The 23,889-nt window shown below is 39.1% G+C and overlaps 2 protein-coding genes across 8 annotated transcripts in view; one reads left to right on the forward strand and one right to left on the reverse strand.

The window, feature by feature from the left end:
- Window positions 1-4,519, forward strand: part of IST1 (IST1 factor associated with ESCRT-III) — a 30,029-nt gene extending 25,510 nt beyond the window's left edge. For 4 of the 7 annotated variants that reach the window (XM_082863311.1, XM_082863309.1, XM_082863312.1 and 1 more), the window contains 3 exons: window positions 722-814; window positions 1,863-1,911; window positions 3,152-4,519. In XM_082863311.1, coding sequence (XP_082719437.1) covers window positions 722-814; window positions 1,863-1,911; window positions 3,152-3,351 — 342 coding nt within the window. In that variant the 3' untranslated portion in view covers window positions 3,352-4,519. The remainder of the gene's footprint in view (window positions 1-721; window positions 815-1,862; window positions 1,912-3,151) is intronic. The other 3 variants (XM_082863313.1, XM_082863315.1, XM_082863314.1) reach the window with 3 other exon arrangements.
- A 107-nt stretch (window positions 4,520-4,626) lies between these two features.
- The window catches only part of PKD1L3 (polycystin 1 like 3, transient receptor potential channel interacting), a gene marked incomplete at its 5' end in the record, with an annotated part of 58,640 nt that continues 39,377 nt past the window's right edge, over window positions 4,627-23,889 (reverse strand). The window contains 8 exon segments of the mRNA XM_082863035.1: window positions 4,627-5,204; window positions 5,599-5,733; window positions 7,497-7,613; window positions 14,530-14,645; window positions 16,950-17,135; window positions 18,055-18,195; window positions 20,466-20,519; window positions 20,522-20,564. Coding sequence (XP_082719161.1) covers window positions 5,115-5,204; window positions 5,599-5,733; window positions 7,497-7,613; window positions 14,530-14,645; window positions 16,950-17,135; window positions 18,055-18,195; window positions 20,466-20,519; window positions 20,522-20,564 — 882 coding nt within the window. The 3' untranslated portion in view covers window positions 4,627-5,114.

The raw sequence follows: 23,889 nt of genomic DNA on the forward strand, positions 1-23,889 counted from the left end.
TAGCAGTAAGAATATTTGGTATTAGTTTATTGATCATACTGTGGAAAAAATAGCATTGGGATTTGGAGAAAGTCTTTTGGTTCATCTGTAGGTAATGAAGTGGGAAAATCTAGAGAGATGGTACTAGAAAAACTCCTTTTCATGTAGGTTTCTTGAACCTTTGGGACTTGTAGGTATACTAGTAGCATTTTCCAAAAATGAATAACCAATACTTATTACCAGGTCTACCTCCTTTGTAGATAAGAAGATGAAAGTCATTGGTAGTAAGAAAGTCTGGGGACTTCCCTGGCAGTCCAGTGGTTAAGACTCCATGCTTCCACTGCATGGGGCGTGAGTTCGATCCCTGGTCAGGGGACTAAGATCCCACGTGTTGTGCAGTGCGGTCGTCTCCTCTCCCCCAAAAAAGAAAGTCTGGTAAGAAGCTTCCCTTGTAGACATTGAGGCAATTTAGTAATTTGAAGAATAGCCTTTGGGTACAGATCTTTAAAAATCTGGATTCTTCCTAATCACATGTGGTCCTTTTAGGCACGTTTTCTTTTGGGGCTCTTGAATACATGTATTAAATATATATCTTGAATATATATATGTATTCAATGTGAATATATACACATTGAGAAAATAGTTGTATACACACACATATTTATTTCTCCTTTCCTATTTACACACTTCAGAAATTGCAGATCGGGGCAATGTCTCTGATGTTGCCTTTCTCCTCTTGCAGTCGGATTTCAATGGATTGCCAATGGGAACTTATCAGACCTTTCCCAATATTCATCCACCTCAGATACCAGCAACTCCCCCATCATATGAATCTGTAAGTGCCTGAGCCTCTTTTATAAGCAGCAGGAGAGTGAATCCATGAAGAGAGAGCAAAATAATGGCCACAGGGAAGGCAAAGTTTTGATCAACTGGTACTGGCATTGCTCTATGCTTTGGATTCTTGTGTTGCTTTAATATTACCCTGGAAATGGGGAGTGGTGGTGGTGGTGGCAGCGGCAGCATCGTTGGTGGCAATGCTTTGTCTGCAGTTAAGCCAGGAATCAGGAAGGAGCTGCAGATCCTGGAAAGCTGGGGTAGGGCACTTGATCAGACTTTTTTTTAGACTAGGCAGAGAATCATATTGAGCTGGTACAGTCTTGGTACTAGACTATAATAATTGAAATACCAGTTTTATAAATTCTCAACACTGTAAAGGAATAAGAACCAGATTTTTGTCTTAAACAGATAAGTGTCTAGTAAATTTCAGCCTATAGCATTAATTTTATATTTTAGTCTTATAGTTAGAGCTTGCTGTTATTGCTAATATGGTAATGATGCCTTGAACTGTAGGTGGTTGTAACGGTTTTGGTTGAGAATTAGATGACTTTTCTGCCAGCCTTGTTTGCTCATCTAGGGAGATCGCCCTGTTCCTGAGCTTGCTTAGTGTTTTTTCCTTTGGTTTTTACATTGGGCCTGAATTTTTATGTTTTGGTTTTGCACGCATTGAAGCATTGCCCACAGCTGTTTCTAGGAACGAGGTAGAAGATCTTTGTTAGTATTTGAGGACTTGGTTCTTGGAGATGAATGCGGTGGTTTAGAATGCTTTCTCTCTGCCTGGAAGGTGAAGGTAACAGATTAAAGAGAGATGTTATGGTGTGGTAAGAATTTTCTTTTCCTCTGCTTGGCAGTTATGAGTTCAACATGGTATCTGTCTGGTTGGAAGATCAGGAAAGGAGTATAGGGGGCGGAGGGGCAGTTTCTTTGGAGCAGTTTCTGTTGCTTTTGCTGAGCAGCTTAGCTTTTGCAACACACATGGGCTTATACCATTACTTTCACCAGTGATGCCATTGCTTTCTCCTTTGGTCATGATCTTTGTGTTTCAGGTTGATGACATTAATGCTGATAAGAATGTCTCTTCTGCACAGATCATTGGTGAGTCAGAAACCCTCTTGAGAGTTTCTCAGTACTGAATCCTTTGCTGTTTTCTCATCTCTGTTCCTCCCTCAGATTGTTTTTATGCTTGTGGCATTCTACCTACATGCCACGTTCTCTCCCCAAATGCAGTATGGTGGAAATAGAACTCAGGATTTCCCACTTCCAAAAAGAAAAGATCTTTCGTGGCTCCAAAGAATCTCCCAAGTTTCTGTTTCTGGTAGTGGTATCATTATTCTTTTTCACCTTGCAGTTTTCAGTCATCCTCAAGTTCGGTATGTTCCTGCTGCTTCCATTTCCACTGTGCCTGGAAATACCAAAATTGTTTTTAAATTTGGGCATTAAAGAGGGGGAAACAGACATAAATCATAAGTGTATAGCTCAGTGACTTTTCACAAAGCAAGCATGCTCATGTAGCCATTCACTGAAAAATTAAAATACTACCAGCACTTCAGAAACCCAGAGGGGAATATTTTTTAAAATTGGGACAGTTTCATTGAGGTATAATTTACATACAAAAAATACACAGAAGTGTATATTGTGATGAGTTTTGATGTGTCTCCACACACATGCATTATGTAACCACCACGTCAGTAAAGATACAAAACATTTCTATCACCCCAGAAAGTTACCTTGTGTTCCTTTCTAGTCAGTTCCATCCCAGAGGCAAGCACTGTTCTTATTTCCTAAAACTGGTTTAGGTTACCTGTTCTAGAACTTAGATACAAATGGAAACATACAGTAGGTAGAGAGGGCGATGATTTTAACTTGTAAGATACAAAACGGAAGACTAGAAACACAGATCACATTCTATTACATCAAACGGTATGGATGTTAACATTCCATATAAAATTTTTTTCCCATAAGCCTTAAAGAGTAGCTCATCCCAATAGAATTCTAGTACCATTTCTTGGACTTTCTTATTATGGGAGTAGACCTTTGTGAAAGGGGACAGTCCATTGAAATGAATGCTGTGTACCTAAGCCCCATGCACCACACTTTGACTTTCCCTTAAACTTTTTTCTCACTGTAGGAAAGTAAAACATATTCAACCATAATTAGAAAACGTAGCTGTTAATTGTCTGAAAATTTTTATTGACCTTTAGAATTATTTTTTAAAAAACAATGTTTTCTCCAGTATTTTGATTATTTTATTGTTTCTGCCAGGGGGGATTGTGGGGTTTGAGGATCTGAGCCACTGGCATTTTTAGCACTGTGCTCCTTACTGTAATTTAATTAGGTCCTGGACCCAAGCCAGAAGCTTCTGCAAAGCCCCCTTCCAGACCCGTGGATACCTATGACAACTTTGTACTGCCAGAATTGCCATCTGTGCCAGACACACTACCAACTGCATCTGCTGGTGCCAACACCTCAGCCTCTGAAGACATTGACTTTGATGATCTTTCCCGGAGATTTGAAGAGCTGAAAAAGAAAACATAGGCTTCCTAAACCAGGCAAGGTCCAAGTTCTGGGAAATGAGACTGAGCAATTTCTCCTTGTAACAAAGAATCTCCATGAAATTCTGCTTCATCTGTTAACCATCACTGAGTACACTCTTCCTCTGGGCTCTCTTCCTGCTCTGACACACTCTGCTGCTTTCCGGTTCTCCATTGCTCCTGAGAGACTAACAACTGGAGATGGTGAGGTTGGAGCAGCTGGCTCCTGGCAGCCTTGCTTGTCCATTTCCTGTCAGTGTGATCCCATTTCTCTCCTTCCTGTCCCACCATCTCTCCACAGGGGAGTGAGAAGGGGAGAGCTGTCAAAGATGGCCGGATGGTGGAGGAGAGTACTTCATGAAGTGTCTCAGCTCTGTGCTGAGGTTCTAGACTTAGAAACAAAGCCCTTCGTACAGAGGGATTGGTGGTGAGTGAGATTCAAGGCCAGGTTGTCTATTTTCTCGCTCTAATATGAATGGGAGAGAGAAAATGGCTCAGGAAGCCATTGTAACAGTTCTTAGAAGCTGGGTCTTCTCATTGACATACACACTACTCCTTGCTGCAGGGCACTGTTCCACCTGGATCCAGTTGCAAACTTTGGAAAGTTGAAGGCCTCTCTTAGTTCTACTGGATTCTCAGGGAGCCCTCTGTGGCCTTTTGCTTTATTTTTAGTGCTGTGTTTCCCTTTTAATAGAGGGCAGCACTGTATATAAATTCCTGTTTTTCCCCATGGCATGTTCTGTTGGATTGCATTGCTGGCCACATACTGGGCAAAAGTCACCATTCAAGGCTAAGGTGGGCTTCCAGTAGCCTTAATAGAAATATTCAAGTCTCTTGAGTAGTGAGCTGGAAAGCCTACAGGTGAAGAGGGGTTCCTGTTTTCATTTGAAAACGTTATGATCAAGAGAACCTTTAAAAACTGATCTCAGATAAATTTTTGGTGCCCATGTGGCTGTAGGTGTTTTGCTCCTTCCCTTGACGGATGAGACTCTTACTGTTTTGCCCCCTAGCTAAGGCCATCCTTCCCCACAAGGATGGATTTGGGATCGGAAGATACGACTTCGGCTTCTGTGTGGTGTATCTGTACACACTTGTTTCAAGCAACTTTAATGTTTTTGATTGATTTGTATGTCATGGCTCAGTAGCTGCTAATAAAGTTAAAAATTCTGTGCCCCGCTTTCTCCATTGTTTTGGTCAAATGACGAGGGTCAGGATTTTAGTGGAGAGTATTTAAGCAAGTGACCCATACTGGGCACAAGCCAGACCTTATTGGCTCCCTGGGTAGGATGCCTGGGGAGTAAGGGGCCCATTTCGATCTCAGTATTTAAGCCCAGATTGTTACCTGTGAGTTGGCTTGGTTACTTCTCTGTACAGGGCTCCCCCTTAGCCAGATCTCATGCTTGTATCTTTAATTAAAGTTGCAGTGAGCTTACTTCTGACTCATGTTTCCCATAGTCATCCTGGAACATGAATGATATTACTTGGTGTTTGTTTGGCAGCAGAGCTGGTTTATCCTGCACCACTGTTGCAGTGTTAACCCTCTGATAGTGCCAAGTTCCATAAACATAAGAATCTGCAGCTAAAGGGATTTTGATTCTTCACTAACAAAATTAACTAAGTATATTATAAACATCTATAATTTTCTAAAGTACACCATGCAAATAGCAGTATTAATATACTAAGAAGTAATAAGCCAAGCGAAGAGGTAACAGGATTAATCTTTTGAAACTTCATTTGTCAGTGGCCATTGCTGTTACAGCCGTTTGCTTACTTACATGTGTTCTGGTGTTGCTGTATTCCTAACAAACTTGAGAGCTTCAGTAGCAGCATATCCATCAGTGCAGCTTCTTTCTGAGTCTGTTGGAAGACAAAAAGAGAGAAGCAAGGAAATCGAAATTGCTGCTAATGGTGGAGGAAAAAAGTACCAAAGATATATTTTTTAAAAAGTAGATATAAAGTGTAAAGATACTGTTTCCTTTAATGGTTTACTGTCAGGCCTTGGAGTGTTTCTGCTACTTAACAGTGGAGGGTCAGCTATTTATAGGACAGTGGATGTAGAACATAATGTACTTTTGGTAAATTGGGTTTCCTAGGAAAATGGTTGGCAGAGCTGTGGAGACTAATAAAGGGAGTATGCTGATACTGTGCGTTATGTCAGTCTGTAATCTTAAGAGCAGCTAAAATTGAGATTTTTCCAGTGATAAAATCATGATACGGTTTATATTTCAATTACTGAGTCAGAGTTACTTACCTTAAAGGACTTTCTTTCTTTACCAAAGGTCATTAAAATGGCAGAAACAAAAAGGTTAATGATCACAAATACCATCAAAACGACACTGGTTAGGAGAATAAGAAAGGAGCCCAGGACTGGGTTTAAGGCAATAACCTGAAAAGACAATATGACATTTCGAGTTTAAACACTGAGAGTTTAATATCTACTTTAAAAATGTAAGATATATGCTAACATTTGGGATATATTCACGTAAGGAAACACTTATGTCTGGTGGAAACTAGAAAAGCAAAAATATTTAAAAAGGAAAATACTTTTGAGTGGACAGAAAAGCAAGAGTGACTGACTCTAAGTGTAAATAATTGTGCCTTCAGGGCTTTCACAAGAAGAAAACAGGTGAGTTGTAATGGAATTATAAGTGACTCAAAGCCCTTGTGAGTTGTTGGCAATTCTGGAAAATATTTCTAAACATGGAAGCTTCAAGGAATAGCAAAAGTGTGTTGAAAAAATACATAGATACCAGCAGTGATAATGAAAACTGTCTCTGCCATTCCAAGCACTTTCTACTCTGAACATAGGAGCATTTCAATACAGTTTAAAAGGTTAGCCATAGAAAACTGGCTTTTAATGCTTTTTCTAGATTTTTTTTAATCGTTATCTTTAGAAGTATAATTACTGAGTTTTGCCATTCTTGCCTTTTCAGTACAAAGAGATCTTTCTCTTACTAGAATGGTTTCCAGTAAAATTTGGTTTCCAAATTCTTTAATTTAGGTGTTCCTTTTAAAAATGATTATTTTCCTTTGGTATTGGCTCATTCATTATTGCCACTGGGCACTGTTTTAAAAAAAAAAACAACTTAGAGGATGAATACTTGCAATAAATACTATTGTGATGGAAATCTCTGTGACAGAGATATTATAATGGCTGCCAGCTTATATCTACTTATTTTAAAAGAGCTTAATCATAACTCCAGGTAAACCAAACAGTTTGGGCAAACGCTGAGTTTGTGATGCAAGACTATTCCCAGTAAGTATACTCCATTTTCCCTTTTAAGTCAAAAAGTAGGTGTCAGCAAAAGTTTATTATAATTGTTACTTCTTTAAGAGCTTTAGTATATAAAGTGTTCCAGGGGTGAGGACTTCATTCCCTAGTGATTGGGGCTGGAACCACAACAAAACAGTCCACCCAAAATAGCAGTTATGTTAATCTTTCTTAGATTTTAGGAAGGTGGTGGTAACTTTCCACGTTAGAAACTATGTTAATTTACCCATTTTAATTAGTAACCTTTGATTTCTAGAGTATCAGAATGATGAGCTTTGATGAAAATCTTGCCAGTTTCACTAATTTGAATTGCAGTTTTTTTCTTATCAAATCTATATGTGCTAGTGTTTGGGACCCAAAACCTCACCTGGGTTTCCTACTTTATTTTTTATGTTGAGTAGAAAGGGATTTGTGTAGGTAGTTCCTGGGAGAAAATAACAGCCTCTCTGAAATTAGTATTTATAAACAGAAATAACTGCAGTTCTTTCTGGACTTGTACCTCCCTAATTTTTCTTTTTTAAGTCACTTCCAATTGTACCCTTCAAAAGGCCGTTGAGAAAGCAGCAGCAATCATGTTAATCTGGCCAGGTGTGAGAACACAAGTTCAGGCCCAGTGTCTTTGGCAGTAAGATTAAGGATAGAAGTGAGAAAGGTGGGACTATGTGCTTAGGAAAGGAAGGATTTCTGAAGGTAACAGCCACTCAAAAGCTATACAGTATCTATAGGTAATACCATAAAATAATGGCAAAGGAACTAAGTTTCTCCCTTTTCCAGTATGCAGTGGTACAGTAGGGGCTGCTTTTATAAGCAATTCTCCCCTTGTTTGATATATTAAACCAAATAGAATTCTGCAGGGAAACCAGGAATAGGGTTTTTACCTCCTTGTGATGAGAGATTCCCATCAGGAGACCAACAACAGTCACTGCTGAACTGAGACAAGTTCGGTAGTCAGAGATGCTCCATCCAAACAGCAGGTTAAACTGAAAAAGAGAGAACTGTCAGATGGGGGTGGAGAGCAGTAGAGGGGACTGCACTTCTTTGGGTCCTGAGGTGCTTGATAATGGTGAGGTCAAGGTAGAAACAATGGAATAGAAATTAAGGAAGTTCCTTAGTGGCCATTCAAATTGCTATGCCTAAAAACTACATAGAATTCTTCTGTAATTACAGTGTTTTCATATAAATTTGACTTCCATATAGTTCATCCTGTGAACTAAATGTTATCCCCATTTTAGAGATGAAACAAATGTCTTGAGTTTATCATACTGCTAGTTAACTATGGGCCTACACAACTAAAACCAGCTCCACTGTCTTCTCCAAAACTCATTGCCAACTTGAACTGATGGTTTTCCATTTAGTGACCTTTTCTAAGGGAAGCAATGTGATTCCAAGACTACAGCACTTAGGAAAAGACAGACGCTAGATGCAGCAAAAGCAATTCTGAGAGGGAAGTTTATAGCAATAAATGCTTACATTAATAAAAATCTCAAATAAAAAACCTAGCTTTGCTGCTCAAGGAACTAATAACTGAGCCTAAAGTTACAAGAAGAAATGAAGTAATAAAGATTAGAGCAGAAATAGCGACTATAAAGACAACAGAAAAAAAAGTTAGCTTTTTTGAACAAAAGTGACAAGCCTTTAGCTAGACTAACCAAGAAAAGAAAAAGGATTCTAATAAATAAAATTACATAAACAAAAGAGGAGACATTATAACTGATACCACAAAAATACAAAGGATCATAAGAGACTACTAGGAATAATTACACGCCAACAAACTGGATAACCTAGAAAAAATGGATAAATTGCTAGAAACATAGAACTGAATAATGAATAAACAGAAAAACTGAACATATGTAAGGAGACTGAAGCAGTAATCAAAAACCTCTCAACAAAGAAAAGCCCAGGACCAGATAGCTTCATGGGTGAATTCTATCAAACATTTAAACTTTTAAATTCTCGGACTTCCCTGGTGGTCCAGTGGTTAGGACTCTGTATTTTCCACTGCAGGGGGTTGTGGGTTCGATCCCTGGTCAGGAAACTAAGATCCCATGTAAGTCAGTAAATGTGATACACCATATTAAAAGAATGAAGGATTAAAAACATCTCCATTGTACATATATACAATGGAATATTACTCAGCCATAAAACGAAACAAAATTGAGTTATTTGTAGTGAGGTGGATGGACCTAGAGTCTGTCATACAGAGTGAAGTAAGTCAGAAAGAAAAACACCGTATACTAACACATATATATGGAATCTAAGAAAAAAAAAAATGGTCATGAAGAACCTAGGGGTAAGATGGGAATAAAGACACAGACCTACTAGAGAATGGACTTGATATGGGGAGGGGGAAGGGTAAGCTGTGACAAAGTGAGAGAGTGGCATGGACATATATACACTACCAAACATAAAATAGATAGCTAGTGGGAAGCAGCCGCATAGCACAGGGAGATCAGCTTGGTGCTTTGTGACCACCTAGAGGGGTGGGATAGGGAGCGTGGGAGGGAGGGAGATGCAAGAGGGAAGAGATATGGGAACATATGTATATGTATAACTGATTCACTTTGTTATAAAGCAGAAACTAACACACCATTGTAAAGCAATTATACTCCAATAAAGATGTTAAAAAAAAAGACATCTCAACAGATGCAGAAAGAGCATTCAACAAAATTTAACAACCTTTAATGATAAAAACTCTCAACAAATTAGGCAAGAAGGAATGTACTTCAACATAATAAAGGCCATATATGTCAAGCTCACAGCTAACATCATACTCAATTGTGAAAAGCTAAAAGCTCTTCCTCTAAGATAAGGAACAAGACAAGGATGCCAACTCTCACCACATCTATTCAACACAGTACTGGAAGTCCTAGCCAGAGATGTTAGGTAAGAAAAATAAATAAAAGGCATCCAAATAAGAAAGGAGGAAGTAAAACTGTCTTTGCAGATCACATGGTCTTATATATAGAAACCCTAAAGACTCCACCAAAAACCTTTTAAAAAAAATGAGTTCAGTAACGCTACAGAATAAAAAATCAAAATACAAAAATAAGTTGCATTTTGTTATACTAACAACTAGCTGAAAAAGGAATTAAAAAAAGTCTCATTTACAATAACATCAAAAAGAATAATACACTTCGGAATAAATTTAACCGAGGTGAAAAATCTGTTCAATGAAAACTATAAGAGATTGATGAAAGATATGAAAAAGACAAATGGGAAGATTTCCCACATTCATGGATTAGAAGAGTTAATATTGTTTAAATGTCCATACTACACAAAGTGATCTACAGATTCAATGCAGTCTCTATCAAAATTCCAGTGGCATTTTCCCCAGAAATAGAGAAAATCCTAAAATTTGTATGGAACCACAAAAATACCATGAATAGCCAAAATAATCTTGAGAAAGATGAACGAAGCTGGAAGCATCACACTTCCTGATTTCAAACTATATTGCAAAACTATAGTAATCAAAATACTATGATACTGGGATAAAAACAGATACATAGAACAATGGAACTGAATAGAGAACCCAGAATTAAACCCACACCCATAGATTCGGCCAACTAATCTATGACAAGGGTGCCAAGAATACACAATGGGGCTAGTCTCTTCAACAAATAATGCTAGGAAAACTGGATTTCCACATGCAAAAGAATGCAGTTGGACACTTTTATTTTGCCATATTCAAAAAAATCAAATGGATTAATAACTTAAACCTTAGACCTGAAACTGCAAAATTCCTATGAGAAAATAGAAGAAGCTTCTTGACACTGGTCTTGGCAGTTTTTTGGATATGACGCTAAATGCACAGGCAACAAAAGCTATAACAAGTGGGACTACCTCAAACTAAAAAGTTTCTGTGCAGCAAAGGAAACAATAAACAAAAGGCAGCCTATGAAGTGGGAGAAAATATTTGCAAACTATATATCTGATAAGGGGTTAAAATCCAAAATCCATAAAGAACTCATACAACTCAATACCAAAAAAAAATTATCCTGATTAAAAAATGGGCAAAGGACCTGAATACACATTTTTCTAAAGAAATACAAATGACCAACAGGTATATGTAAAAATCACTAATCATCAAGGAAATAACAAACCGAAACTGCAATGTGATATCACCTCACGACTGTTACGATGGCTATTATCAAGAAGACAAGAAATAACAAATGTTGGTGAGGGTTTGGAGAAAGGAGCCCTGTTGGTGGGAATGTAAGTTGGTACAGCCATTATGGAAAACAGCATGGAGGTTCCTCAAAAAATTAAAAATAGAGCTACTAGATGATCCAGTAATCCTACTACTGGCTATGTATTGAAAGGGAATGAAATCAGCATCTTGAAGAGGTATCTGCACTCCCATGTTCATAGCAGGATTATTCACGAAAGTGAAGATATGAAATAAGCCAAACAAAGAAACATGTATGATCTCTTATAAGTGCAATTTTTAAAAGTCGAACTTACAGAACCAGAGGGTAGAATGGTGGTTACCAGGGGCTGGGGTGGGGAGGGGGATGGGTGGATGTCAGTCAGAGTATACAAACTTTTAGTTTTAAAATCAATAAGTCCTGGAGAGCTAATGTATAGCATGATTATAGTTTATAGATTATAGTTAATAATAATATATTGTATACTTGAAATTTGCTTAGAGAATAAGAGTTCTTATCACACTAAAAACAAAACATGTAACTGTGTGAGGTGATGGATATATTAATTAGTTTGATTGTGGTAAACATTTCACAATTTATTCACATATCAAAACATCACATTGTACCTTAAATATATACAATTTTAATTTCTCCATTGTACCTCAATAAAGCTGGGGAGAAAAGAGAACCTAAAAACTTACTTAACAAAAAAATTAAGCAAGCTGGCTGGGTACTAAATATAATAAAATCAATAGCCTTCATATATTCAAACAATATTTACTTAGAAACTATAGTGAAATAAAATCTCATTCACAATAGACCACAAAAGATAAGCCTAACAAGAGATGTGCAAGAATTACATGAAGAGAATTTACTATTACTGAGGGATACAAATGCAGATGAGAATAGAAAAAGCATACCACACTCCCAGATAGAACATCATAAGCTACCAATTCCCTAAATTAATTTTTATAAATCCTTATTTTGTTTCTGTATAAATATCTAAATCTCTACAACTGAATGAGCTCTTAATACATAAAAAGCTCCCATTTATCAAAACAAGCAAACAAAACCAAGCAGCCCAATGAAAATGGGCAAAAATTATAGAATGACATTGATTGATTCTTTCTCTCAATCAGTATGTATTGAGTGCTCACATACACCAGGTCCTGTTCTAGGTGCTGGGAACACAGCAGTGGACAAGAGTCTCTGTCCACAGAGCATTCACATTTGAGGAGGGAGGGAGACAGGCAATAACCAAACAATATTCAGGTAATAATTGTGCTATGAAGAAAACTGAGCCACGGAGCAACTAAGCCCGCGTGCTACAACTACTGAAGCCTGCGCGCCTAGAGCCCGTGCTCCGGCAACAAGAGAAGCCACCACAGTGAGAAGCCCGCGCACCACAACGGAGAAGAGTTGGCCCCACTCACCGCAACTAGGGAAAGCCCACGCACAGCAACGAAGACCCAACGCAGCCAAAAATGAATGAATAAATAAAAAATTAATTAAAAAAAGAATAAACTGAGTAGGAAGAGGGGATAGAGAGTGTTCTGTGAGGAGGGAGCAGTGCTATTTATTTACAGGATGATTAGAGGTTTCTAAGAGGAGGTGGCTTATGAGAAAGACCCTGATAAAGTTTGGAGCTCCCAATGCAAACGTCAGTCAGGGCAACAGCAAGTTCCAAGGTATGTGCATCGTGTTTAAGGAGAGCACAGAAGCTTGTGTGGCTGAATTAGAGTGAATGAGGGTCAGAATGAGGGTAGGAGAAGTAACAGATGTAGCTACAGCTCCGGACAGGGAAGGCCCTAGAGTAAACTTTAGAAAGGGTTTGGGCTTTTATTTTAAGTATGATGGAATCCATTGGGAGGTTTTGAACAGGGACAAAACACATCTATGTTGTAAAAAAATAATATGGGGAAGATGGAATGAAGAAGGGCAAGAGCAGAGGCAAGTTTTGTCCATATGAGAGGTGAAAAATGGTTCCTTAGTTTAAACTTGCATTTCCTCATGAGTGCAGTTGCAAACCTTTTGTATATTTCAGAGTTACCTGTATTGTATGAAAACACCAATGTTCACTGAACTGTTGGCGATGTGGGCAGATCTAATACATTGCTCATGGGAACATTAATTGGTACAATTGAGGAGAACAATTTGGCAATATCTTTCTAAATGAAAAATGGATATACATTTTTAGCAAGTCTTTTCAAGGTACTTATCTTACAGATATATTTGCACATGAGTGAAATTACATATGTAAAAGGGTATAAATGGTAGTATTATTGTTAACAGTATAAGAGTGGAAACAATCTAAATGTCTATTAATAGGGAACTGGTCATAAAACTTACGGTACATCTACGCAATGGCATACTCTATAGTAAATGAATAAAACATAAAAAGGGACAGCTTTATATACGCTGATGGAACAATCTCCAGGCAAATTGAGGGGAAAAGGCAAAAGCATGACAATGTGTATAGTATGCTGCTATTTATCATCTAATGTATTTGCAAATGTATAGATTACCTCTGAAAGAATTTACAAGTATACCTTGGAGATACTATGGGTTTGGTTCTAGACCACTGCAATAAAGCAAGTCACATGAATTTTTTGGTTTCCCAGTGCATATAAAAGTTACGTTTAGGGACTATCCAGTGGTTAGGTAGGACTTGGCGCTTTCACTGCTGGGGCCTGGGTTCAATCCCTGGTTGGGGAACTAAGATCGTACAGGCCGTGCGGTGTGGCCAAAAAAAAAAAAAAAAAAAGTTATGTTTACATTGTATTATAGTCTATTAAGTGTACAATACCATTATGTCTAAACAATGTACATACACCTAAATTAAAAATACTTTATTGCTAAAAAATGCTAATCATCATCTGAGCCTTCTTTTAGCAATAGTAACATCCAAGATCACTGATCACAAGTCACCCTAACAAATATAATAATGAAAAAGTTTGAAATATTTCGAGAGTTACCAAAATGTGACACAGAGACACGAAGTGAGCAAATGCTGTTGGAGAAGTGGCGCCAATGAATTTGCTTGACACAGGGCTGCCACATCTTCAGTTTGTTAAAGAAAACATGCAGTATCTGCGAAGTGCAGTAAAGTGAAATGCAGTAAAGTGAGGTATGTCTGTATAATCAATTGGGAATGTAGTTGCCTCTAGGAAAGAGAGAAGGGGGATCAGGGGATAAAGGAGAGTTGCACAATATACATCATGGTACATATGGATTTTCTACATATTCATGTTTTAATTATGAAAAATGTTTTAACATGAAAGAAAAAGATTATGTTACAAAATTTGGCAGAGAGAGGTTTGCAGTAGGTTATTAAAGGACCTAGGGTCCTGCAGAAGATAAAAGAGAAAGGTAAAGGGTGACTTAACCTTCAAAGATGGCCTTACTTTATATTTCTTAAATAAAAACTGTGCAATTCTAGAATTGTGATTAGTGTTTTTTCACTTCAGAAGAAAGTCAAAAGAGATAAAGTTTAAATTGCTGCAAGAGGAATTTTAATTAAATCCTACAAAAAAAATTCTTCCCTAAATGTGTTTCAACATTGGACTAGGCTATTTAGGAAAGTTCTGTTTTTATAGGATACAGATTTATTTACAGGATACAGATTATCTGCCATGAATGGCTTGGGCTTCAATATTCCTGAAAACAAGTGGACTAATGGGACTGGGCTACATCAATTCTGAAAGCAAAAATTTTTTAGCAGTTGAAGAGTTAAAAAATGTTAGTTACAATTTTTACTGCTGTTTACCCCATATCTACTTAATTCTATTTCATTATCTACATCTACAGATTGCTGCTGCTCTTCCTTAGTATGTCCAGGTAACTCATGTAAACTCTGTGGTTCTAGTACAACCAGAGCTCCAACTGCCCCAGTTAATAAGAACAGCTAACACCCATCGACCGAACAGTATGTGCCCGACACTGTTCTAAGCACTTAGATCTACTAAGGTTTCAATCTTCACATCTATCTTACAGGGTAGGTCCTAAGATTATCCCCATTGTACAGATGGGGAAACTGAGGCACAGGAGGTTGAGTAATTTACCCAAGAACACACCGCTGGTAAGTGGAGAGCAAGGATGTGAACCTGGGCAGTCTGGGCAGCCTTCTGAGTCTCCGCCTTTGGACCACAACACTATACTGTAAAGCAAAGGAGTCTAAGAGGAGAACATGTCTATTGTGATGGCACTAGCCTTAGCCACCCAGGGTCTGATTCACTTTTTATTTAAGTCAGTATAGACAGTTGCTGACTGCAAACAGAATATGCCCTCAACCTAGAACTGTCACCATTTAAAACTCAACTAGAAAGAATCAACACGCAAGGTACAGAAGTTGCCATCTGTTAAAACTCTTAAATGCAACAAGTACACGTTTAAGAAAAGATTATACAGATGTAGAAAACAAACTTATGCTTACCAAGGGGGAAAGTGGGGGAAGGACAAATTGGAAGATTGGGATTGTATATACACACTATTATATATAAAATAGATAACTAATAAGAACCTGCTATATAGCACGGGGAACTCAATACTCTGTAATGACCTATATGGGAATAGATTCTAAAAAAGAGTGGATATATGTATAACTGATTCACTTTGCTGTACAGCAGAAACAACATTGTAAATCAACTATACTCCAATAAAAATTAATTAAAAAAAACGACTATACATGTTTGCTGAGATGAACATATCATTCAGATTTTTTTCAGGAACCTAGGAGATGTTCCAAATCCCAACAGAAAGCCACCAATCCTGAGATTAATGAATGTAACAATTTCCAGAATACAGCTTAATAAGATATAAAGTTATAATATGGCAAGGTGTTGGTAACTGGTGAAAGATACTGAACAAGAAGCATTCATACTGGGACTTCCCTGGTGGGTGAGTGGTTAAGAATCCACCTTCCAATGCAAGGGACGTGGGTTCGATCCCTGGTCAGGGAACGAAGATCCCACATGCCGTGGGGCAACAAAGCCTGAGCATGGCAACTACTGAGCCCGCGCGCCACAACTAGAGAGCCTGTGGACGCAACTACTGAGCCCACGTGCTCTGGAGCCCATGCGCCACACCTAGAGAGAAGCCTGCGCTTCGCAATGAAGAGCCCGTGCACTGCAATGAAAAGATCCTGCGTGCTGCAACTAAGACCCGATGCAGCCAAATGAAAAAAATAAAAAATTATCTTAAGAAAACCAAGTATTCATACTAACTCCTCTTTTTTTTCTTTGTTTTTTGACTGCGTTTGGGTCTTCGTTGCTGCGCGTGGGCTTTCTTTAGCTGTGGTGAGCGGAGGCTACTCTTTGTAGCGGTGCACGGGCTTCTCATTGCAGTGGCTTCTCTTGTTGTGAAGCACAGGCTCTAGGCGCACAGGCTTCAGTAGTTGTGGCACGTGGGCTCAGTAGTTGTGGCTCGCAGGCTCTAGAGCACAGGCTCAGTAGTTGTGGCGCATGGGCTTAGTTACTCCGCGGCATGTGGGATCTTCCCGCACCAGGGCTTGAACCTGTGTCCCCTGCATTGGCAGCTGGATTCTCAACCACTGTGTCACCAGGGAAGTCCCCATACTAACTCCTCTTGATGGTGAGGTTCTTTGAGGGTACAAACCATATAATGTCCATCATTTTATTAGCTCCTAGGACAGTTCCCAGCATACTAGGTGTTCACTACATATTCGTGGAACTGAACTGGATAACCAAGAAAAGTTACACAGACATATCACAGACTTGGGAATGACTGCACATCAGGCAATATATCAAAATATCATCTGGTGTGGAGATCTTTCTGGTTACACTGTTTTCATGGTTTTGTGCTTATAGAACAAACTTCTCAGCTACATGTGGTTCCCTCCTTCACAAGGAGGCAACCAGTCCCAGGGATCACTCCAATTACTTTTCATGTTGTTAGTGAATAAAGTCTCAATTTTGTTTATCAGCCTCTTGTGAAACATCAGTGGGAATCAGCCTTCATGGGCCTGATCACCCTTGGGTGAACAGACATACACCTGAACCTGCTTAGATGGGGCCCTGGGAGTGGACCTTTGGCTGCCCACAGAGGTGCAGTCATTTTGAAAAAGCCAGCGGACCTTTCTCCAGTGTTCTAATGGGTTACTGCAGGGGTGTTTGGAAAACCAACTGCACCCCACATTTGCAGGGCTGGGCCCCAGGACTGTGTTCTTACCTCTGTAATCCCTGTACAGGTTAGGAAGGACGGTGCTACTGGCCCAGGGGTAGAAATGCTTAAGAAGTTTGATCTCTGAGAAGCGGTAAGGAAAGCTCTTGTGGATAGCTTGACGGAGGTAAAATCTGTTGGAGTTGTGTGCTGAGTAGACTGCAGTCATCAACAGGATAAGGAAGAGTATTTGTACTAGTTTTAGAAGAGAAAATCACAGGTGAGTAGTTAGCTTAGAAATCCTCTATGTTTTTCTTCATTTTTTCCTAAGCTGACCGACTTTTACAGGTAAAAAACAGTCAAAAGTTGGCAATTTGATATGGTTCAACCTAATAATTGTAAACAGATAAGCAAAAGCATTTGGCTCTTAGCAATATCTATATATATATCTATAGATATCTACATATATCCTTCCCAGAATTATTCTGCCACTGATCAGAAATTTTACTTAAAAATAAGATACATAAAATCTCACCCAAGTGTTGTATTTTAGTTCTTAGGTCTAAATGTCCCCCCAGACCACTCCTTTCATCTCCTCCCCTTCCCCTCCCCAGTTATCTATAGATTGTCTGTGTTCCCAAGAAGGGAAGGCATGATAAAAACAGAATTTGTCTTCTTTGGTCCAGAGAATCCAATAACCCAAACACTAGACGTGTTGAACCAGTTACCTTGCACTTATAGGACAGCAGTTTTTTTTTGGCCATGCTGCGTGACATGTGGGATCTTAGTTCCCCCATCAGGGATCGAACCCGTGCCCCCTGCCGTGGAAGCGCGGAGTCCTAACCACTGGACCACCAGGGAATTCCCAGGACATCTGTTTTTCAAAGCATATTCATTTTCCCTCCACCATGCGATGTAGATCAAGTTTCATTATTACATTCTGCAGGTAGAGAAAGTGACTTACTGAACACACAATTAGATCTCAAGATTCCAAGTTCAGGAGTCCTTCCATTCACCTTATTAGCCTTGCTTAAGGGAATCCAGAATTTTTCGAGGTGAATATTTTAAAATAGTTTTCCACCCTTCTTCTATATTTTCCATTTAATTCTCATTCCCCCTTTCCTTGATGGGAAATGTGCTGCTGTATCAACAGGTTACCATTTTTTCTCCATACCCAAAATATCTCCTGTCAACTTGAAGAATTTCTTCTCTTTCAAGGTTCTTTCTGGGCGCTTAACTGGACCATTCGTAGCTGGGGCTACGCAAATGGGGTTGTTTTCATCTCTTGAACCGGGTAATGATGAAGGACATCTTGCTGTCAAAAATTCAAATATAGGCCAAAAAAGGGTATATTTCATTAAGTAGTTATTCATCAACATTTGTTGAGCATCTTCTATGAGTATCTCCTGTTAAATGTTGAAATAGAGAATAAAGCTCTCTAAGCAGCCCTTCCCAAACTATCATGAAAGACTTAAAAAAAATTTTCCAATCCATCAGGGACTGATACTTTTGTAAAAATACAGTCAAAACGAATTACTAGGAAAATGACATAGAACAGAGGCCTACAAAATACAAGAACCATTTTGAAAATTAGATTCAATAGGCCTAAAATTAGTCTGCCCAACTGCTCTAAAAGTTTCTAAATGCTTATTCTCAATTTCTGTACTTATCTTGGACTAGAAACACAGTTTTAGTCAGTGGACCACCCGATGGGAGCACTGTTCCAGAGTGGTGGTTCTCAAAGTTTAATGTGCTAGGGGATCACCTGGAATTTTGTTAAAATGCAGTTTCTGGGGTGAGGCCTAAGATTCTGCATATCTGACAGTTCCAGGAGATGCCAGCGCTGCTGGTCTCCAGACCACACTGTAAGCAGAAGAATATAGAGACACATAAATCAAGTCGGAGAGAGAGAGGGAGTTAGAATATGACCTAAAACTTGTCAGCCTGTAAGAACCAAATGCTGAGGGATCACTGAAAGGAAAAACCTCCCTGAGGAATTCAGAGAAGGTGGCCCAGAGGCAGTGACATGTGACATCTGTTTTGAATGTTGAGTCAGAAGGAATTCTCTAGATGGACAAGGATAAGGACAAGAAAAAAGTCATTTTAGTAGAGGGAACAGCAATTCAAGAGACGGAGAGATGAAATGAGGGCTAGGAAGGCAGTTTGAAGTCAGATTACTAACTTTTTAATCTCATAAGGAATAAGATACCAACCCCTTAGCAGCGTGCCCACCACTCAGTTTAAGAAATAAGTGATTGCCAAGATAAAATCCACTGTGTACCTCTGTGATGGTATCCCTTCTTTCCTTCAGAGAGCTAATCCTCTCCTAAATTTTGGAGTGTATCATCCTATGCATTTCTTCATTAAAAAATATGTCTCTAAGCAAGACATGAATTGTTTTGCATGATTAAAATGGTGTGTTAAAAAAAACAAATGGTCGGGCTTCCCTGGTGGTGCAGTGGTTGAGAGTCCGCCTGCCGATGCAGGGAACGCGGGTTTGTGCCCCGGTCCGGGAAGATCCCACGTGCCGCGGAGCGGCTGGGCCCGTGAGCCATGGCCGCTGAGCCTGCGCGTCCGGAGACTGTGCTCCGCAACGGGAGAGGCCACAGCAGTGGGAAGCCCGCATACCACAAAAAGAAAAAACAACAACAACAACAAAAAAAACAAATGGTCATAAAGAACCTAGGGGCAGGATGGGAATGAAGACGCAGACGTAGAGAATGGACTTGAGGACACGGGGAGGGGGAAGGGTAAGCTGAGACAAGTGAGAGAGTAGCATTGACATATATACACTACCAAATGTAAAACAGATAGCTAGTGGGAAGCAGCCGCATAGCACAGGGAGATCAGCTCGGTGCTTTGTGACCACCTAGAGGGGTGGGATAGGGAGGGTGGGAGGGAGGGAGATGCAAGAGGGATGAGATATGGGGATATATGTATAACTGATTCACTTTGTTATAAAGCAGAAACCAACACACCATTGTAAAGCAATTATACTCCAATAAAGATGTTAAAAAATGTGTTAATTTTTCTGCAGTTTGCTTTTCAGCCATCTTTGTGTTTGTGAGTTTCATCCATGTAATATGAGTGGCTCTAGCCAGTTATTTAGAGGGTAGACTCCCTCAGGTTTGGTGACTGAATGGTGGGTGGGATTTAGGATTATTATGTTTTTAGAGAATGGTGATGCTATTAACTGAAATGAGAAAACAGAGTAAAGAAGTGAATTTGTGGGGCAGGCAAATAATTCTGCTTGGGGCATGTTTAATTTGAGATACCTGCCGGCATTCAGATACAGAGGGTGAGCAGTTGGGACCAGCACTTGGGGCTCAAAGGTAGAAACACTAGGAAGGAATCTAGAATACAGGGAAGAGTAGAAGCATTGAGAGATCTAGGGAGGGATGGATCACAAAGAGTGTTGGTGACGCACTGGTTAGTCTTGGGCTGGGAAGAAGGTGCAACAGCTGGTCAGAGACAAGATCCTGAATGGATAGATTCCTCTGAGCCAGTGAGGTGGCTAGGAGCCCACTGTTCTGATACAATTTGCTATTTGCAAAATTAGATATTAGTTAGAACTACTTGAATTACCCAAGACTGCCAAGATCCTGTTGGTTTGATGTTCCTTCTCTTTGTGAAGCACAGCATCCTGTTCAGCAGCAGTGAGTGAAACAATGTGAGGAAGATCACCTAGACAGGAAAGTCAGAGGAGAAACTTAATGAGCAGATATTACAGGAACCAAGAAGGTGCCGCTGTTAGGTAAAGGTGAAGGTGGGTATGATTAATAAATTTCAGTGACTTGGCCCTTTATTTTTATGGAAAACTGAGAATTAAGTAAATTCATAATTATTTTTGCATAACCATGAGGATGTGGTTGATATAATGTTAATCTTTGTATTTTTGCTTGTAGTCCTTAATCTGCTTGGCTAGGAAAGTTTAAACTATTAAATGATTTGTGATGATCTGTATAAGGTGTTCACTGACACCTGTTTTGGGAACAACTTTGATGTGCTAGACTGAAGAAGCAACATTTTTGAAAGTGCCAGTTTTGCTGAAGCAGGCATGGAATCTTAGAATTGAGTAAGACCTTAAGCCTCTGTTAGGGGAAACAAGTATCCCCCGCTCCTTAAATTTCTTTGGAGGGGAGGAAAGTGCTCCAGTCCTCAGAGAACAAAGGAGAAGAGTAGTATTTCCGGCCCGTTGCCACACACCCCTATTGTGATGTGGCAATTCCAGGTGTGTCTGCTCTGCAGACCTAAAGTCGCCCTCTAGTGGATTGTCCCAAGCATTACATTTGAGGGGAAATTACTAAAAAGTACACTTGGCCATGAGTTCAACCAAACTGCACTTTAGCAATACCGATAGCTAAGCTAACACATTGGTTTCCATCTCCTGTTCCTCTTTTTATACTTTCCAACTTTTAAAAACTTATATACATTTATTATAAAAATTTTCAAAAATAGAGATTTTTAAGAAACTTAAAAAATTTGGAATACATCCATTAATCATTTTTGTCTTAATATATCTGGACCAGTTTCCACATCCTTACATTTTCTATAACGTTTTAAATGGCTGCTCGGTATCCCATTACACAGAGATGGCTGTCTTATATTAAGCAATATCCTATTTTTGAACATTTAAATTGTTGCCATTTTATTATTATAAACCACTCTGAATTTTCTCAGAATAGATCCTTAGAAATGAAACTTACTCAGCAAAGGGATGCAGAATTTGAAGGCTTTTACTGTATACTGCCAGATTTTCCTCAACCAGCATTAAGTGCCCATTTTCCCTGGTATCACTGTGTATTATCATTTGTTTTCCTTTGCCATTTTTAAAAGCAAAATTGAATCTTACTCTTCTAAGTTATTTGACCAGTGAAGAGGAACTTTTTACAGTTTTTAGCCATTGTAATAACAAAGGTTTTTAGCTTTAAAAAAATGTATTTACATACATTAAAAAAACACACTCTCTTTGGTGTATAATTCTATGTGTTAACAAATACACAGAGTATCCACCACTATAATCAAGATACCTTACAGTTTCATCACCCCCAAAAATTCCCTGATGCTGACCCTTTGTGATCAGCCCTTTTTACTACCTCCATCTCTGGGAACCACTGAAAGATTCTTCATCCATGTAGGTTTTGCTTTTTGCAGAATGTCATATAAATGGAATCATAAAATATGCTTTTGGAACTGGCTTCTTTCACTTACAATAATACATCTGAGATTCATCCATGTCACTACATGTACCAGTAGTTTGTTCTTTTTCATTGCTGAGTAGTCTACTGTATGGATGTACCACAGCTTATCCATTCACCAGCTGATGGGCATTTGGGTTGGTTCCATCCTTGGCAATTATTATAATTATAATTATTATTATTGGCCACACCATGTGGCATGTGGGATCTTAGTTCCCTGACCAGGGATCAAACCTGTGCCCCCTGCAGTGGAAGCGCAGAGTCTTAACCACTGGACCGCCAGGGAAGTCCCATCCTTGGCAATTATGAATAAAGCTGCTACAAATATTCACACAATTCTGTGTGAACATAAGTTTTTATTTCTACTTATTTATTTACTTATTTATTTTTGGCTGTGTCGGGTCTTTGTTGAGGCACGTGGGCTTCTCTCTAGTTGTGGCGTGAGGGTTTTCCCTTCTCTAGTTGTGGCGCGCAGGCTACAGGGCGCATGAACTCTGTAATTTGCAGCACGCAGGCTCTCTCATTGAGGCGCACGAGCTCAGTAGTTGTGGCACATGGGCTTAGCTGCCCTGCAGCATGTGGGAATCTTAGTTCCCTGACCAAGGACTGAACCCGCGTCCCCTGCATTAGAATGCAGATTCTTTACCACTGGACCACCAGGGAAGTCCCGGTTTTTATTTCTTTTGGGTAAACACCTGGGAGTGCAATTACTAAGTTATATGGTAACTGTATAACTCTGTATGAAACTGGTAAACTGCTTTCCAAAGTGGCTATGCCATTTTTTCATTTCTACCACCAATGAATGAGAGTTTCCAGTTACTCTGCGTCCTCACCAGCATTTAGTATTATCGATATTTTAGTCATTCTACTTCAGACAATACTGCAAAGCTACAGTAATCAAAACAGCATGGTATTGGCACAAAAACAGACATATGGCTTAATAGAACAGAATAGAGAGCCCAGAAATAAACCCACACACCTATGGTCGATTAATCTCTCACAAAGGTGGCAAGTATATCCAATGGAGAAAAGACAGTCTCTTCAGCAAGTGGTGCTGGGAAAGTTGGACTGTAGCATGTAAATCAGTGAGTTAGAACACACCCTCACACAAAAATAAGCTCAAAATGGCTTAAAGACTTAAAAATAAAACATGACACCATACAACTCCTAGAAGAGAACATAGACAAAACATTCTCTGACATCAATCATACCAATGTTTTCTTAGGTCACTCTCCCAAGGAAACAGAAATAAAAGCAAAAAAACCCAAAAAACAAATGGGACTTAATCAAACTTATACGCTTTTGCACAGCAAAGGAAACCATAAATCAAATGAAAAGACAATCTACGGATTGGGAGAAAATATTTGCAAATGATACAACTGACAAGGGCTTAATTTCCAAAATACACAAGCAGCTCATACAACTCAATAACAAAAAAACAAACAACGCAATCAAAAACTGGGCAGAAGACCTTAATAGACATTTCTCCAAAAAGACATACAGATGGCCAACAGGCACATGAAAAGATGCTCATCACTGTTAAATTATTAGAGAAATACAAATCAAAACTACAATGAGGTATCACCTCACACCGCTCAGAATGGCCATCATTAAAAAGTCTACAAATAACAAATGCTCTAGAGGGTGTGGAGAAAAGGGAACCCTCCTACACTGTTGGTGGGAATGTAAATTGGTGCAGCCACTATGGAAAACAGTATGGAGGTTCCTCAAAAAACTAAAAATAGAGTTGCTATATGATCCAGCAATCCCACTCCTAAGCATATATCCGGACAAAACTGTAATTTGAAAAG

This window comes from Leucopleurus acutus (genome assembly GCF_964270905.1).
Source record: "Leucopleurus acutus genome assembly, chromosome: 20".
Lineage (NCBI taxonomy): Eukaryota > Metazoa > Chordata > Mammalia > Artiodactyla > Delphinidae > Leucopleurus > Leucopleurus acutus.